The 17,620-nt window shown below is 36.5% G+C and overlaps 2 protein-coding genes across 2 annotated transcripts; one reads left to right on the forward strand and one right to left on the reverse strand.

Annotated features, from left to right (window-relative positions):
• Positions 1-1,363: 1,363 nt before the first annotated feature.
• Positions 1,364-8,479, reverse strand: LOC130715467 (probable sucrose-phosphate synthase). Its single transcript, XM_057565572.1, has 12 exons — positions 8,025-8,479; positions 7,665-7,909; positions 7,270-7,333; positions 6,429-7,130; positions 5,744-5,860; positions 5,454-5,585; positions 5,186-5,362; positions 3,898-3,951; positions 3,751-3,813; positions 2,739-3,668; positions 2,466-2,593; positions 1,364-2,154 (listed from the first exon to the last, which is right to left on the reverse strand). Exons 1-12 carry the CDS (start codon positions 8,292-8,294, stop codon positions 1,881-1,883), a joined length of 3,156 nt encoding a protein of 1,051 aa, XP_057421555.1. The 5' UTR covers positions 8,295-8,479; the 3' UTR covers positions 1,364-1,880.
• A 3,786-nt stretch (positions 8,480-12,265) lies between these two features.
• LOC130711180 (calmodulin-binding receptor-like cytoplasmic kinase 3) lies at positions 12,266-16,746 on the forward strand. The gene is made up of 7 exons (XM_057560684.1): positions 12,266-13,293; positions 13,429-13,644; positions 14,266-14,537; positions 14,696-14,861; positions 14,940-15,029; positions 15,510-15,808; positions 16,315-16,746. Exons 1-7 carry the CDS (start codon positions 13,032-13,034, stop codon positions 16,522-16,524), a joined length of 1,515 nt encoding a protein of 504 aa, XP_057416667.1. The 5' UTR covers positions 12,266-13,031; the 3' UTR covers positions 16,525-16,746.
• The last annotated feature ends 874 nt before the right edge of the window (positions 16,747-17,620 follow it).

Raw genomic sequence — 17,620 nt, forward strand, 5'->3', positions numbered from 1 at the left:
AAGTTCTGTCCGTCACAAAATCCTAGTTATTGCAAAATAATTGACGACGGAATTTTGTCATGGAATGTTAGTTTGTGACGGAATTCTCTCTCCATATTGCGTCACAAGTTCTTTTTATATTATATACTAGTATACTACTATTATATTGTGACGGATGTGTTTCCGTTACTAAGAAAGAAAGTGGAAAAAAAAAAGAGCATGTCACCACTGACAGTGGCGATTTCAATAAAAAAAATAAGAAAAAAAAATGGTATCGCCACTTTAAGTGGCGATTTACACCAGATGTGTAATTAAAACAATTTATGCTAGTTTGGTAAAACTTTCTAATAAGTACTCTATACATATACAAAAGTCACGAAGGGGAGGATGGTATTAAGATTTAAGTTAAAAATGAAAAGAAAATATGTAATTTATATTATTTTTAAGTAAAAAAATAGAGAAATATGAAATTTATTTGACTAAATAAAAAGTAACAAATATTTACCTTAAATTTTTAATTATATACCGGTAAATGGTAAATGTTCTTCCAAAAAAACGAGAGAAAAGTTTTTATGCTTAGTGCAATGGTGCAAACAATGATTGAGGCAGAGAGTGCGACGAGACAATGTGAATCCATGACGGTGGTTGTATCTATAAAAGGCAATCTGACCCTCAAGTCGGTTCAAGATCAAAGAGAATTTCTCACAACCTTAGAAGAGGAATATGTTAGTAAAATGAGTAATGTTCAAGTTATGGAAGGATCAAACTTGTATTCTTAGAGTTCGATGAGTAATAGTGAAGGTGCTTAACCTTTGCTTTGTCACTGCAGATAACTTTAACTTTCGAGATAATAACTTTACTTAATTGCTTGAAAGGTATTTGAATCATTAAATTTGTCACTTGTCAACTTTACCTTTTGCCTGGATGACTATTTGGATGAGTTAAGACTTTACTTTAGTTGTTCTGACCAACAAGCACGACGTTCACTTGGCTAAGAATCCTCTTCGCCAACTATGAAGATATTGGGCATAGTAGACATTTGGGTAACCATAACAGTAAGTAACTACAAATTTACAGTTTTATAGATAAAACAAGCGTCATACTCCTCCTTAAAGTTAATTAACTGAGAACGCAGCAAAGGACCAACACAAAACAATATAGCTTGGAAGTATTAGTGGATTTCTCAGACATTTACACTTGGGAAATGCTTCTTGGTTTTAATACTAAAATATGGAGATGGAAAAAGTTGGGAATTCCCTTTCATCAATTAAATTCAAATAGCTCTAGTTAGAGGTCGCTGTACGAACAGATGAGCAAAACTAATTTCCATTGCTTTTCAATAACTCATAAACCTCCAAATTGAGTGAGTAAATAGAACGTGCAATTGAATTGCAAAACTAAAGCATAAATCTATATCAAGTTAGATTCCCACATCAAAAGAAATTTATGATTACTTGCATAAGAAACCAAGAATGTCACGAAAAAAAAAAAAAAACAATGTAGGCTTTGACATCCGAGCCATAACACCTGGCTCAAGCACAATGATCTTCTGTATACACGATTCTTGATTTTTCAACTTCGTAATCTTTATTCATGGATTTGTGCATATGCTCCTACCATGGCACATGACTGAAAGGGAATGTTGCAACCACCAGAAATGCCAGCTTTTTATTGAATACTTATATGTAGACTAGATACAAAACAAACAACTTTAGATGAGTAAAAGAAGAGGAAATAGCATGCTTCATGGAGCGAGGTTGTGATGAAGAGAATGATTATATAAGTCACAGAGAGAGGAAGAAGAAGGAAGAAAGCTTTATGCACATTGTGGACGTGTCAGATTATCAGTTCACTCACAAGTTGGTTTCAGTGTTTCACACAAGAAAAGCCTCAGAGGAGGATCATCCTTTGAGATATCCCACTTTTTCTATCAAAGCCTGGATATCTGCACTGCTACTCCCCTCAGTTGCCTCAACGATATTGGGGCTGTCCAATGAAATGACATCTGAAAGAGGGTAGCTTCTGTTATTATGGACCTGAGCACTGCTTCCCACTCCCTTCAATATCACACTGTTGTGCAAACCACCGACCAGTCCTTCGTAATCGGTGTCGCCACGTTCTCCGACAAAAACCACCATCTTTGACAGTTCAAAACCCCATCGAACATACAGGTATCTAGATGAAAAACACATAAAGTCACCAGATGTCACAGTAAAGTAAGCACAAGCAATAAAATTGTCAAAAGAGTTGCAACAGCTCAATAGAGGCAATTAGGGAAAAAAGAAACTGTTGTATACTAGAGTATGGTTGATAAATTGCTTGTCCTTGCAAATTTGCAAAGACGTTGCATTATTTCATCCAAGAATGTCAGGGGGGTAAAAAGTAACTGTTTAGTTCCTCAACCTTTCATCCCAAAAGACACCAAATTATACAAACAAAAATTCCAACTTTTTACAAGAAATTTTGCAATGAAGATCCAATCATACCTTAGGGCTTGGGAACGAGAAGCCAGTACTGGAATTACATTCAGTCTTGTACCATTTTGACAATATATAGGATGGCAACGCAGAGCTTGGATCCTCACTAACTTACGGAGCTCTTTCAAAGGGGGAGCCTGCAAAAAAAATATTCGATAAAAAATAAAACCCTACTGTATCTGGGAAAAGAAAAACTGCAATAAATAAATAAATGAATCCACCTAAAATCTTAATAACAATGATTTTTCAATCACAATCATAAACATTGGAATGAGAAATTACCATTCCTGCCTTTCGCACTTTGAAAGTATAGCAGTAGTCAGTAGAGAGCTGTTCAGCAGGACTCACAACCTGTGCATTATTATCACCCTTATCAGTGATTGAAGCTGCCCAGCGTACTAAAGTCTTTCTCAACCCTTCTCCACCCCAACGGTACTCAATGTGTGAGTGGAAATACAAGTCACCCACAAATGGGCGATCGTCAGAGTTAAGGGATGGATAGTAGAGATCACTGCCACTGTTGCAAATATAAGCATCAAAATCACTGGGACTCAAGCCACCTGAGTTCAGAAATGACTGTATCTCAGAGATTGTTAATGATGTTGACAATATGAAGCCTACAGAGCCTTCAGCCCTCTCCTTCCCAGCAGATTCGAAGATTGCTTTAGTGGTATCAAGAAGACCTGAAGTGGTATCACAATCCACAGCAATAACAAATAGATGCTTTCTTCTCCTCAAGGGGGGAAATTTACCAGTTTGATCTGATTTTTCAACAGACCCACCCCTGCGATTGTCCTTAGAGATGCCCTTCGACCATGACAAAACAGCATTCTCTAATTTGGCACTCCTATCAGCCGCAACTCCATCCAGATCCAAAGAATCATTTCCACTACCCCCACTCCTTTCACCATCCAATGAAAACTTCAGATTAAGAGATAAGTCCTGTATATCTCTCAAGGAATCACCCGGTGATTCTGATTCTGAACTTTCACCTCCATCCTCATTTCGCAGCCATTGTGGATGCCTTGGCTTGCAAGTGGCAATTTTAGACAGGTAAGTCTTACAATGCTCAGGCCATGAAAATAAATGAATATTCTTCAACCCATTCTGTCTACATTTCGCCCAAAGCTGCTTATTGCTAACAAGCTTCAAAAGGGCATCTGCAATAGACTGCTGGTCATGGGGATCTACAAGCACACCATTGTCAAGTACCTATGTTGATAACCCATCAGTCATTCTAGTTTCCAAGGGAATATTTACAAATCCATACATAAACACTAATCAGTAAGCATACCCGGTGAATATCAACAGGACCTCCATTTTTAGTAGCAACCATTGGCAAACCATAAGCAGCTGCCTGTTAAACAAAGATGTATGAGGATGATTATAACTCCAAAATGAAATAAGTTAAATACTAAATAATTCAAATTCAGAAGACTACCTCGATTAAGGTAAGACCAAAAGGTTCAATGAAAGCTGGATTAATGAAAACACCCTGCATAGATATTACGTCTGAATGAAATGTAAAATGGCAACATAGCTTGCATGGAAAAGATAATTAAACAAGAAATGAAGTTGAAGTGTATAGATTGGCTCCCACAAGTTGTATTCACACCAGATTAGCATATCACTGGAAATAAATGCAAGAGGATGTATTCACAAAGAATGTTACATCATATGAAATATATAGAAGAAATGAATTCACACAAGACACTATGACTGTCTAATAAGAACTAAATATGGAAGAAGAGGAGGGAGGTTATCAATGCAAGCGGCTAGGAACTCAAAGGATATTACTTATGACTAGTGGTTATAATCGCACAATTTGATCCAATTCGGCAAGCCAGTAAATCATATTCTGTAATGAGTCATAGATGGTTTTAAATCATGTGATATACGCATGAACTAGAGCAATTCCATATCACCCATATGAGTTGCATGATTCGTTGATTCATTCTTTTCCCCTACTTTTGCTTTCTTTCACCAATTCTCATCAGAGTAATTGAAAAGTCAAATAAAGCTTAAATTGTCATGAGCACTACAGAAAGCACTCTCTATATGGTCATTCCATTACTCAGTTATCATTTTTCTAAAACACAGGCTGAACAGCAACTCGTTCACTCTACCAACCCTATTTGGCTGTTTGATTACAACATTTTTCATTCATTTTAAACAAAGGCTTCACACAGCCACTCTCTCACATATGCATCTTATTTGGCTATATCATTGCTCTTTTTTCATTCTTCAGAAATATAGGCTGCAGTCACTTTATGGGACTACCAAGACTAAGAAGAAGGAGAAGAAGGATGTTACCCAAGATCATTTTACTGTTTTTAACAACAGATTACATGTAAATGTAATTAACACAGGGTATTACACTTTGGATGAACTAGCATTTAGTAGGAGCAGAATAATTATGACTTTACTTGTGAGTTTTGGCTAATGATGGCATTGTGGTTTTTATTTTTTTTAGTGATATGTGAAAATTCAGTATTATTCAAAGCTTTTCAGTTTTTTGAATGTTTTAGGTGTTGAATCATGTGTATCAATTGATCTGTTTCAAATTGTATGATACGTCACTATTAATGATTGAGAAATTGAACAAACAATTCGTATACTTGACAATTATGCTTTAAGAGAAGTAGACAGTTATATCAATTCTGTCGTAATCCTATTTAAAGCTTAAACTGACACATTATTGTTTATTCCAATCAAATTGATAAAATTACCTTTGTCTTTGCTGCTAGCCGATATATGTCAGGAACATCATATTGTTTGTGGTGTTTAGGATATGCTACTTGCCCATACAGATCATACTTGTCAATCAGCTTAAGTACTGAGAGAAGAACAGAAGCACTTGTGCTTGACATTTCATCAATTCCGTCTCGGTTACCCATGATTAATGTCTGAAAAGCCAATCAAGCAATGCAAGTCAGCTGATCTTAAAATCATGAACAATGCTCAAGAAGTGTAGAAAGATCATTAATAGTCTCATACAAGGTTAGCAAGCTCTCGAAGAGGACGGCATTCTCCAAATGCTTTCACCAGCGTTGTGATGTTCTTTTTAGGATCCGGTCTAGCAAGGGCAAGTATCATAGGCTTGCGAGGGTTGGTAAAGAAGCGCATTATCTGGTAATCACAAGTTTAAGTTGGTACTAATTTCATTTTTGCATTGGATTTACAAACATAATTTGCTAGTCAAGTCACATCTGAAATATAAAACAAAAGCACTGAAATGTCTAATTATACAGCAAAAAAAAAAAAAAAATACAGAGCGAATTTTGAACCTCGGACCAAATAGGTGGATCTTGGGGGGCAGGATGGTCCAAATTCCCTTCTGGTTCAGCTTCTATATCACCATCTAGTGGAACAATATGATGGAACTCCATACCAGGTGGAATTACCTGCAAGATGCGATGAGATACTACTTGACATCTGATTTAACATGTTAAACTACTTGCAACGAAATGCTACTTAAAAAATGTTGCGTCTTGAACAGGATTCTACAATAATAATCATTGTTATGAAGAAATATTAGGCAGGAGCTGCGTCTCTGGTCTTTCAAACTCTATGCATTCACAAGACAACAAGAAACTCCGAGTCCAAGTTTGTTGTCAACACAATTAAAACTATTCTACCCATATATCAGCACAATTGAAGATGGAAAAAAAAATCATATTATCTAAACTAAGAAATCAAAGGAAAAAAAAAACAGAATATTCTCATAGACTACCCTACCCACTATAAACGAAGCAGAAAGACATTGCTCTAAGTGCCTGGTTAAGCAGAAAGGCTCAAATCATTCAATAAGAGAGAAAACTGAGCATAATATATCTCATTGCCAAAGTATATAAACTTAAAATTTTAACTCGGCAAGCTAAAATCAATAACTCAATCATGACTGCCTACTTTGGTCCACAATAAAGGTCATTAAGATGTTACTAGAAAGTTTAATTGAGATCCAGGACTTACTGCCACGCGAGGCATGAATCTACCATAACAGCTCACATTACGCCTAATCCTTGCTCGTAGTTTACGCTCCAATACTGGATCAAAACCATCGTACAAGCGCCATTGTTCTTCTATTTCCTGTCTGGTGCTTGTTATGACTATTTCAGTACCATCAAGTGCTAATTCTTCAGCTTCTATCCTTCGCATAATCTTGTAAGTGGCGTTTATTTCATCCCTTGATAGTCGACCTTGCTTTAAAAGTTGTTCCAACTTATCTCGACCAAGTGAGTGGCCAGTAAAAAGCATTGGGACATTTAAAGCACCGGAAATAAGAGCAGCAGAGTCACCAGCATCTGCATAATGACCATGGATGGCAACCGGCCAGACAGCATGCCCACTGCCAATTTGTTCCCCAAGAACCTTTGACATCTGTATAATGTGGCCAAGTGCTCCATCAACAAATTCAGGAATGTAAGGCCAGAGATCTTCTTTTGGAATATATTTATTTCTCGGACCAAAGGGAATACGAATGATATAAGAACCACTGCTCTCTCCCTTGTCATCTCCATAATCCTCCTCGGTGTTTAATGAAGACAACATTTCTATTGGTTCCCCATAACTCCAATCTACCCCGGGCGCTGAGACTTGCCTAGTTAGCAAATCAACCCGATATACTCCAGGCATTGCTCCCAAGGCCCTTGCGAGTTCAACCACATACTTGACCTATTCAGCAGAGGCAGAAAAGAATTTAAATTCCCACACAATCAGGTAGATATCAACAATTTTCAAAAAGTGCAGTCCTGCAATCAGCAAGGAAAAATAGCACCTTCTTAACATGAAACAAGTTAAATGGAATTTGTACCTGACCCCCAGTATCTGAATCACGTCCCAGCTCCATATTCTCACCTCTGATTAGGCCATGAATGCTGCATGTACACTAACTGTTAAATTCAATAGTAACAAACAAAAAGGACACTAGACATCCAGATTGCACAAATGGCACTCTGCACAATATAACCGAGAAACAGGTCGACTAATAGTTATATCAATCATCATTTCAGCTTGATCAATTTTGCATTCATCAGCTCAGGCATGCCAAGCTAAAAATTCCAGAGAATTGGGATACATAAATTACCATTTCTTCATTTGAATAACTGAATATTTTATAGAATTAAGTAAAAACTTATCTAATTCATTCCAATCAATCAATAGAGAAGAAAAAATGGGATATTAATATGACATGTACCCAATATATACCTTATGAGCACAATGTAGAGCTTCTTCCCCTTCTGACTATTAGCCCATGTCTCCATAGCATCAGCGGAACTAATTCTCGGCAACCTAGTTCTACCGCCATCGCCGCCGTGAGCAGAGACATCACTGACCGGATCTCCCCTCTCCCCTTCAGATAAATCCTCAGACATGTCAGCAGTAGCTTCCCTCCGCCCTCTCTCCCGTTCGATTCGCCGCTTAGTCACTCTCAGCGCCGTCTCACTCTCAAGCTAATCAGTACAATCATCACAAAATTTCAACAACACCAGCAGCAAATGAACAATCAATTCAAAATACAGTAAAAGGGAATGGTGATGATGATGATGGATATGAAATTGAACCAACCTGCTTCTTCTGACGAGCGAGATTCCAAATCCGCCAGCACATATTCTCCAACCTGGTGTTCCTTTCCTGAGGGCTTCTAGATGTGGAAGCACGAACCCAAGAACGGTGGAGATCGGTCTCATCGAAACCGATAACCTCTTCGACGAAGTAGCGAGTAGGGCTGAACCTCCCTCGCTCACGGAGGAGAAGAGAGGATTTAGCATCGTCGAGGCCAGGGCCAACGTCGAGAATCGCTTCTAGGTAGCTGTTGAGCCAATCATTTCCTGCCATGGCTGAATTGCTCAATTGTGCTGTAGAACTGTAACTGCTGGTTCTCGATGATTGATGATGATGAAGATGAAGAATGAAGAAGAAGAAAACGAATATACCGATTCGGAAAGAGAAGACAAGTCTGGAAGTGGAGTGAGAGAGAGAGAGAGAAAGACCTGTGAGTGACTGTGAATTGTGATTACGCGAACGAGACTCCTCTCGCCTTTTAAGCGGTTAAATTTAATGCTTTTTTTTATTATTATTTTTATGGCGAAGAACGCCGGCAACACACTCTTTAAAGAACTCTCACTTCAACACACTCGTTATGATCGGTTTATTTTTAAAAAAAATTAAGGTATTTTTTGTGTTAAATTTTTCTAAAAATAAATCAATCACGATGAGTGTGTTAAAATGTTGTTAGCTTGTTCTGATTTCTAAGTTTGGTCCTATCAAGTCATTTCAACGGATTGGACTTGGGAGTTTATATTTAGCGTAGCATCTCTTGGCAATCGTCAACCTGGGAACTCTGGGATTGCTTTGCTGTGGCTAGGAAATCTCTAGTATCGTTATATTCGTCGACATAAAAGAATCATTTCCTCACAAAAAGGTATATAGTGTAATTCAAATAAATATTCTTTCACATTTCAATAATTTTAATTACGCCGAGTGAGAATAAAGAAAAATAAAAAATATAATAGATGGTGAGAAGAAAGACAATTGAAAAATTAGTAAATAAAGTAAGTGAAAATAAAATGAAAAAATAATTCTTTCAAAAAAAAATGAAAAAAATAATTGTGTATGAATGAACTTTCACTACAGTTAAAAAAATATATATATATATGTATATATATTCACTTATGTCAATTATATATGTACACCATCCATCACATGTTGAGGTGGGTGTGGGAAGTGACGCTTAATTGTATCCCTCGTGAGTGTAACAGCGTAGCTGACTACTTGGCTAGGAAGGGTGTAGCTGCTCGGGCGTCTGGAGCGTGGACAGTTGACTCCCCTGATCTTGATGTGGAGTACCTTCTGTTGAAGGATTCACTTTCTATTCCTTAGTTATCTTTGTTGTTAGTAGTTTTCCGGTGTATAAAAAATTATATACAAATATGCCTTTTTTTGAAAATATAAACAAAACAAATATAGCCTTTTTTTTTGAAAGTAACAAATATAGCCTTAGTTGTTAGTGATTTAAATCTTTTATTGTTTTGCCTAACGAATTTCCTATTTAATAGTTCCTACTATTAAGATACTGTTTTTTCACATGCGGATTTTTGTTATGGTTCCTTAGAATGCCACAACTTTTGTTTATTCGGTTTTCTATTTTGAAATAATAGGAGGGGTTGCAAACGTATTTAAGCTTTAATAATATAAATATGCAATTCAGTATACCAAATTATGTCGTTAATGATGAGTGTTGGCATCTTTCAAATATATTATAATCAAGATGGTATGAGTCCTGGGACAGATTTACACGTATGGTTTTCAAAAGAAAACCACATTCAGTGCATGGGCAACATTTAAGTTACAAAACCAATTCCTAACCACTAAGCAAAGACGTAACTTGAACTATCATATGCACAGCAATACTGTGAGTTCTGGATTTTAGTGAAATTAATGGAAGAACGGAGATAAAGATGGTGAAGATGGTAGAAGAAAGATTAGGGTTAAAAAAATTAGGATTAGAGGGTGTGGTGGTGGTGGTGGGTGAGGAAGGAGGAGGAATAGTGGTGCTTGAGGAAGAGGTTGTGGTGGTTGTATGGTGGATTGGTGGGGACTAGAACTGCAACTAACAAAATGTCATTTAATAATAATTTTTTCAACTAAGATATAATTTATTTTTGAAATAATCAAAATATAATTAAACATACCACGTTGGCAAAGAATGGAGACGAAAAACTAAAAGCGCAAATGGATGTAAACGTGAGGGACGAAAAGTACATTTTTAAAATGTTAGGGACCAAAATTAAAACCAGCAACAAAGTAACCATATTAGATATGATGGGAGCCTCCACACACGGTGGGAAATTCCCTCCCTAGAAGCTTTTCGTGCTAGAGAATCTGCCGCATTATTGGCCTCCCGAGGAATATGCACCACCAAAGCGTGCCAATCCTGGTGAAGCACGCCCCTAACACGCAAAATTGTCTCCCTCTCCAGAAAGTTGAAACATCCACATCCTCCGACAGCGCCTACACCACATGTTGACAATCTGAAGCATACATGGTATTTCATTGACCAAACTCCCAAGTGTGATTCAATCCTAGTTCAACAGGTAGCAATTCACTAAGGAATGTGTTTCCACCCTCATGATCGTTGCAAGAGCCCAAGAGCCATGAGCCAGTCTCATCCAAACATACAACTCCATAACTCATATGAAGAAGTTTTGCGAGCCCAACTCATAAAAATTTCAAGGTTAAATGTGCTTGCCTTGGAGCAATATTAGGATGAGTGACCTCCTGAGAAGTGTTTCAGGAAGCGCGTGAATGAGGACAAAAGCGTGTTGGAAAGACTCGTGTTGCTACTGTGAGACCATTCGTCAGACCGGGGTGTTACAAATGGTATTAAAGTCTGGTTCTCCTAATACAGTGTGGTTCAGGGACGAACCAAGCGAAAGTTGGTAGACATGTTACACCCACGGCCGACGAGAACAATGAGTGATCACCGGTGCAATGAGAAGAAACAGACAAGGTGCGGCTCTTGACTGACTTATAGGCAAAGAAACATATTATGAAAGTATAGGGACTGAAGGTGTAATTAAGGCAAAGAATTATTATTGGAATCTAAAATTTATGAAAATGTTTAAACATAAAAAAACATATAAGATGTATTAATTATTTTTTGTTCAATCAAATGTATTATTTTAAATCTCAATTTAAAGATTCTCAGAGTTTTTTTTTATAAATTAACCAAACACCCCAATACCCCATGTGTATTTTTTCATAACATTTTTCTTTTAACGCAAAACTTACCAATATAGATTGGGCATCCTTTAGCACTGATATATTTGTTCAGGACTAGTTTTGGAGTTTGGGCTATTTGCATGTATATGGACTCCTTTAATGAGCTTTTTTATTCAACAGATTAGTCATTTTGAAAACAAAAAGGCTTTTTTGTCAATAAAAAATTGTGTGGCTTGATTAAGGCCCAGAAGTTAGAAGTGCACGTCCTATGATCCTAGTATCAGCGTTAACTCCCACCCTCCCTCCACTTAACTCCTCCAGAAAATGACGCTTTAGCCCCCAAAACACAATGCTCTTCATTTCTTTAATCCCAATTGGAGTTCAACCTCCAAATCCAATACTTCTGTGTTTTCTTTAAAAGTTTCTTTTGAATCTCTAACATAAACATCAGAAATTTCAATTCAAACCTAAACTGATCCTGCATAAATTTCCCCTTATTTCATCTGCAATTATAATTATAAATAGTGTGACGGTTTTTTAGTAGTTAAAATATTTTCTAACAGTTTGAAACCGTCAAAATGCTGTTAGGAATAACATTTTCACGTAGAATCTTTCTGTGGCGGTCATCTAAATTATGACAGTAAAAATCTAATACAATCTTCAAATGTCAATTAAATATCGATCAGTTTATCCAATCGTAATTATTTTCTAAAAATAACTTTCCTTAAAAATGCGGTTTCTAATAAATTTTTATTTTTTTGAAAGATCTTTTCTTTTCAATCACACGTGAAAACCTTTTCAGACACAAAAAAGGTTAAAATCCATCAAAGATCACACAAACCTCTAATACTGAATGACAAAAATGCCCTCGAGATCTTTCCTAGCAACTGCAGTGACTTTCCACACTTTCCCTCTCATCCTCAACGCTCCTGCGGTCAACCACGGCATCTTCATATTTTTCATCAACAAAGCAAAAACAATAATTGCAATAATAAAAACAAATCCAAAGCCAATTTTTTTTGGTGTAAAGAACAACATAGTATAATCATAGAATAATTCATAAATGAATAAACAAGTAAACAATTATACAATGAACACAGCAGCATCATTTGTTAGAGACGGCAATGGGTTTTACGTCATAGTCCACCATTGCTTCTTCTCTCTCTTCCCTATCTCTCTTTCTCTGTTCATACTGTGTTTGATTATTGCTAGTAGTATTAATCAACAAACTTGATTGTTATCTTCCATTTTGCTACCATATATTGTGACATAAGACAATTCTCAAGTGTCAAATTGGTTTTGCTTCTGTTTATTATTACTACTATTGTTTTTCCATAGCCGCCTTTGTGTTTCTCTTGCTCTTTCAGCTCCTGGTTTATTCTCTTGCAATACCCAGATCACAAGATATCATCTTTCTCAAGTTCATAGTTATTGCCTCATCTTCATGGTTGCCCAATTTGGAGAATTGGGCTAACAGCTTTGGTTGTTTGCTGGGGTTATTTCAGACAAGGTTTGTTTTGTCAAGTGTTTTGGTACTTTGGAAGCACAAGTGTGTATTGAGATATCAGTTGAGTGCAAGGTGAACAGAGTTTCATCGGATCTTCGAGCAGAGGTATGTTTACTTTGTCTCGAAGTGAGTGCTAACATCGGTGTCAACAAGTATCCAAATATAGCCGAAGTAGTTTGGGTGTTAAGTTCGAGGTGATCAAGGTTTCATGTTTAAGGCTTGAATTGTGATGCTTGATCAGAACTATGCTGGTTTTGTTTGGTAGTTCTATTATTCACCTGGTTGCTTCTATATTACAAGGAAATGCTTCCCTTCTGTATTAGGGCACATAACTGCAATTAAGAATGGCTATCACTGTTTTATACTTGGTGATATTGCTGCAATTGTCAACATTTTTGGGGTCTTCAGTTGTGTTACAGTCAAAGGAGTGTGGGACTGATTGGTTAGCTCATTCATATTCTAGTCATGGTCAGGAACTGTTCTACATAAATGGGAATGTGGTAAACCAAGTTTCTTTCTGTGAGGCTCTCCAATTGTATATTGCAAACGGCTGTGATGTGAAGGACTACTTTGGAAGTAGCGGTTGTGCGGTCGGAGGCTCTTTCGGTATGGATCCATTAGAGTGTGGTTTTGCCATAGATAACTATGGACATTTTTTTAGATTTCTAGTTGTTCTAAGCTTTCCATAATTTGCTAAATGGAGTTTCTTTTAACCTTTTTATTGGCTTTTATTGTTTGTAGTGAATTTTCCTTCAAAAGCTGGGAGGAAACTCTTGCAGAAGGACTCAAGCAAAGAATCCACATCACAAGGAGATTCTAAGGCTCTACCAACCAACAAAGTTGGTATTTTTGCAGGTGGAGCTTTGTTGGCATGTTGTGCTGTTCTTTGTCCTTGTTTCTATGGGAAGAAACGGAAAGCTACCGCTCATGCTGTTCTGGCGAAGGACCCAATTTCAAGTGAGTTGATGTTTATATGCTTTTGCTTTTACCACCTTTTCTTGGACTTTGTCTGGATAACATTCAAGTCAGATAAATACATTCATGTTATGAATTTCAGTTTTCATTCTCATATATCCCACACTTGGGAGCCTTGGAGTCAATTCTCATTGACCAGAATCACTTTTAGGTGGTTAAATAGATGTTCAACAACCGATTTAGAGAATTGACTTTAGTCTAGAGAGGATAGCTTTTGCGGTGGACATAATCAATTGTGAGATTTCATAACTTGATTTTACATTACCCTACAAAAATCATTGTCCCCATAAACGTATCAAACATAACTCACTTCAATTTCAACTCACTTTTACCATAATTAATTTTACCAAAATTAATTCTGACGACGTTCAACATGTTTGTAAAACACTGCTGAAAGCACATATATACTGATAGTCTCATCAAATGGAAGCAACAAATAGTTGCTTCCAGATTGTCATACACGATTCTAGTGGGCATCCTAGGCAAAAGCAAACATACAGTTGATCCAAACACAAATAATTTCTTTCCTTTTCTTTTTTATGAAATATGTGCTTCCCATTACACTTCAATCAGAAGTTATAATGAACAATTTTGCTCTTGTAGTGGATTCAGCTACCTCCTTTGACGCCTCCGTTTCTGCCTCCGTTTCGGGCAAGATCCCAGCGAGTCCACTTCGGGTGCCATCAAGTCCATCAAGATTTTCAATGTCTCCAAAGCTCAGTAGACTTCATACATTAAATCTCAACCTGAGTCAGGTTGTAAGAGCTACCCGTAATTTCTCAGAAACATTACAAATAGGACAAGGAGGTTTTGGAACTGTCTACAAGGCTAATTTAGAAGATGGCCTGGTCGTGGCTGTAAAGCGTGCGAAAAGGGTAAGCAGTATATATAGTTTAAAAATCTGCAGCTAACTCTAGAGTGCTAAAGGCTTTGATTCCGTTTTAGTTGAAAAATTGCGTATCAATATCATATTATGATGAACTCTTTGGACTATTCTGGTCCTCCTTGTTGATAGCATGACTACATTGTATAGGAGCATTTTGAGAGCTTGAGAACAGAGTTCAGCAGTGAAGTTGAACTTCTGGCCAAAATTGATCATCGAAACTTGGTGAAGCTACTAGGTTTTATTGACAAAGGAAATGAACGCATTCTTATAACAGAGTATGTACCTAACGGTACTCTTCGAGAACACTTGGATGGTAAGCCTATGCACTGTTCTTTAACCATGTCTGTATTTAAATATGGAAACCAATGTTGAATAATATGATGACTCGCAGGCCTGCGTGGGAAAATCCTGGACTTCAATCAGCGCCTCGAAATTGCAATTGATGTTGCTCATGGATTGACCTACTTGCACCTGTATGCAGGTCAGTGATTCCTCTATTGTGCAAGTTCTCTTCACCTTCTATGTTATCTTTGCTTGCCATATAAGATTATTCTACTTTACATTTCAGATAATTAGAGTATAAATAGATGCTGTAAAGTCACTTGTTTTAAGAAAGCAACTTTAAATAAAGTTGTATCTTTTTCTTTTGAAACACAGCTTATTGACAGGACGTTATGTTCAAGCAGTGACCATTTGTACCTTCCTAGCATATTCTTACTTTTCCAGTTTTTCTGAAACAACCTTCAATGCATGCTGAAAATGTCCATATATTCCTGATTGAAAGATATAATCATTTGATAGTTAATACTTGATCCAGGGATATTTTATTTACTTAGGCAATGTGCTTTTTAGGTTTTAAGTTTTTGACTTACTTTAGTAACATGCAGTATAACTTCCCTATAGTCTAATAATATCTTTGGACCTACCAATTGATGCCTAACCTTTTCTTATCTTAGAACAGAAAAGCAAATTATCCACCGAGATGTGAAATCATCCAACATTCTTCTCACAGAAAGCATGCGAGCTAAAGTTGCAGACTTTGGATTTGCAAGGCTTGGTCCAGTGAACGGTGACCAAACACATATTTCTACCAAAGTGAAGGGAACAGTTGGTTATTTGGACCCTGAGTATATGAAAACATACCAACTCACTCCCAAAAGTGATGTTTACTCATTTGGAATTTTGCTTTTAGAGATACTGACAGGCCGCCGTCCTGTGGAGTTGAAGAAAGCTGCTGATGAGCGGGTTACACTAAGATGGGTAAGCTCATACTTTGTTCATTTTAAGATGAAGATTTCGTTTTGACATTAGCTTTTGCTAGTGCTAATAGTCCATTTAAAGTTTAGCATACTTCGATAAGATGATATACCATTTAAGGCATTTGCATTCATCCATGTGATTCTAACAATGATCTTGTTAGGGACCTCTTAAGTAATAAGTACTTTTGTTAGTCTTATAATTCGGACTGGGCCTAACTGTACCTCAAAAGCTAGCTCAAATGTGAGGATTGTCCAGCCATTTATAAGTACTTCATTAGTCATATCTTTAAACAATTTGGGACTTAACAGTTAAGGGACCTCTCTAATTGAACCATGTTTCATCTGTTCTCGATGGGAGTAATTTGATGCAAGCATGTGGTTCCAATCTTCTTGCTACTTCACCAAATGATTTATAGTTGCACTTGCATACTAATTATTTCAGCACTAGATTAAAAGCTTGGTTGTCTCTCTTCATTTTTAAGCACTCAAGTTCTGATCTTAATGCAGGCCTTCAGGAAGTATAATGAAGGAAGTGTGGTGGAACTGATGGATCCTTTAATGGAAGAAGCTGTGAACGCAGATGTTCTCATGAAGATGCTTGATTTGTCATTTCAATGTGCAGCACCCATTCGAACAGATCGACCTAACATGAAATCAGTGGGTGAGCAATTGTGGGCAATAAGGGCAGATTATCTCAAGAGTGCAAGGAGAGAATGATTGGTGAAAGTTTGAAGATGTTGATGATGCCATTGTGGATTAGTGCCTTTTGTATTATTTGAAAATCTCTGTTTCTTTATCCAAAAAGTGTTTCTGGCATTGTGAAATGTTTATGTTTATTTTGGTTTCTAGTCTAGATGACTTCATTTATTTGACAATAAACTCCAGAAGTCATATGTGAAGTTTGGATTGTGGAAAGACTATTTGGTCAGTAGCAACCAATTGCTCTGGGCTCAGAAAACATCACAAGAATTAGTGTAACAATTAGTGTAACAAGTGTGTTCGGTTGAGTGGTGGGCACAAACGAGAATGCACTTCTGCCAAAAAGTTACATTTGGTAGCTTATAACTGGAGTTGATTTTGGTACTGTAATTTGTTTGAAAAAGTACATGTTTAAAAACCATAAACAAATGATTTTGAAGCCATAATAAATTATGGGGAGAAGCTTATGTGAGTAGCTTCAAAGTTTTAGAATTGATTTTGATAAAATAGAATAGAAGTTGATTCAAACATGCTATAAGTGTATATCAAATCTAAACCACTCCAAAGTAGGTTGATGGATTCTGTGAAATATGAACTTGGTGATGAATCACCTTGAGTAGCAGATAAAAATGGTGTACCTAAATTGTTGATTGAGCAATAAATTGCACCCGACAAATCCATATATGTACAATTATTTTAAAAATATACTAATTGGCCATAAGTATTTATTGTTTAATTAGAGAAATGCTTTTTGTTAGTACGAATTAAGATACCTACGAATTGTAAGAATAAGCCATACTTTTGATTTTTCTCAAATCATTACACTATAGTTTACTTTTTAATTTAGGGGTTGTTTAAATGACTCATGATAAAGTTTTGGTTAAATAACTCATCATTCAATTACATTGAAGATAAGTGAGTTGAAATTTCTATATTTTATTTATTAATTTATTTCCAACTCACTTATCACCAATGTAATTAATTAATGAGTTATTTAACCTAAACTTTATCATGTGTCATTTAGACAACACCTTTAATTTAATATACTTCCCTTTTAAAACAGAAGTATGTTATAAATGGTAATCTTGCGTTTCGTTTCACACTACGTAGCACT

This window comes from Lotus japonicus, chromosome 4, assembly GCF_012489685.1.
Source record: "Lotus japonicus ecotype B-129 chromosome 4, LjGifu_v1.2".
NCBI lineage: Eukaryota > Viridiplantae > Streptophyta > Magnoliopsida > Fabales > Fabaceae > Lotus > Lotus japonicus.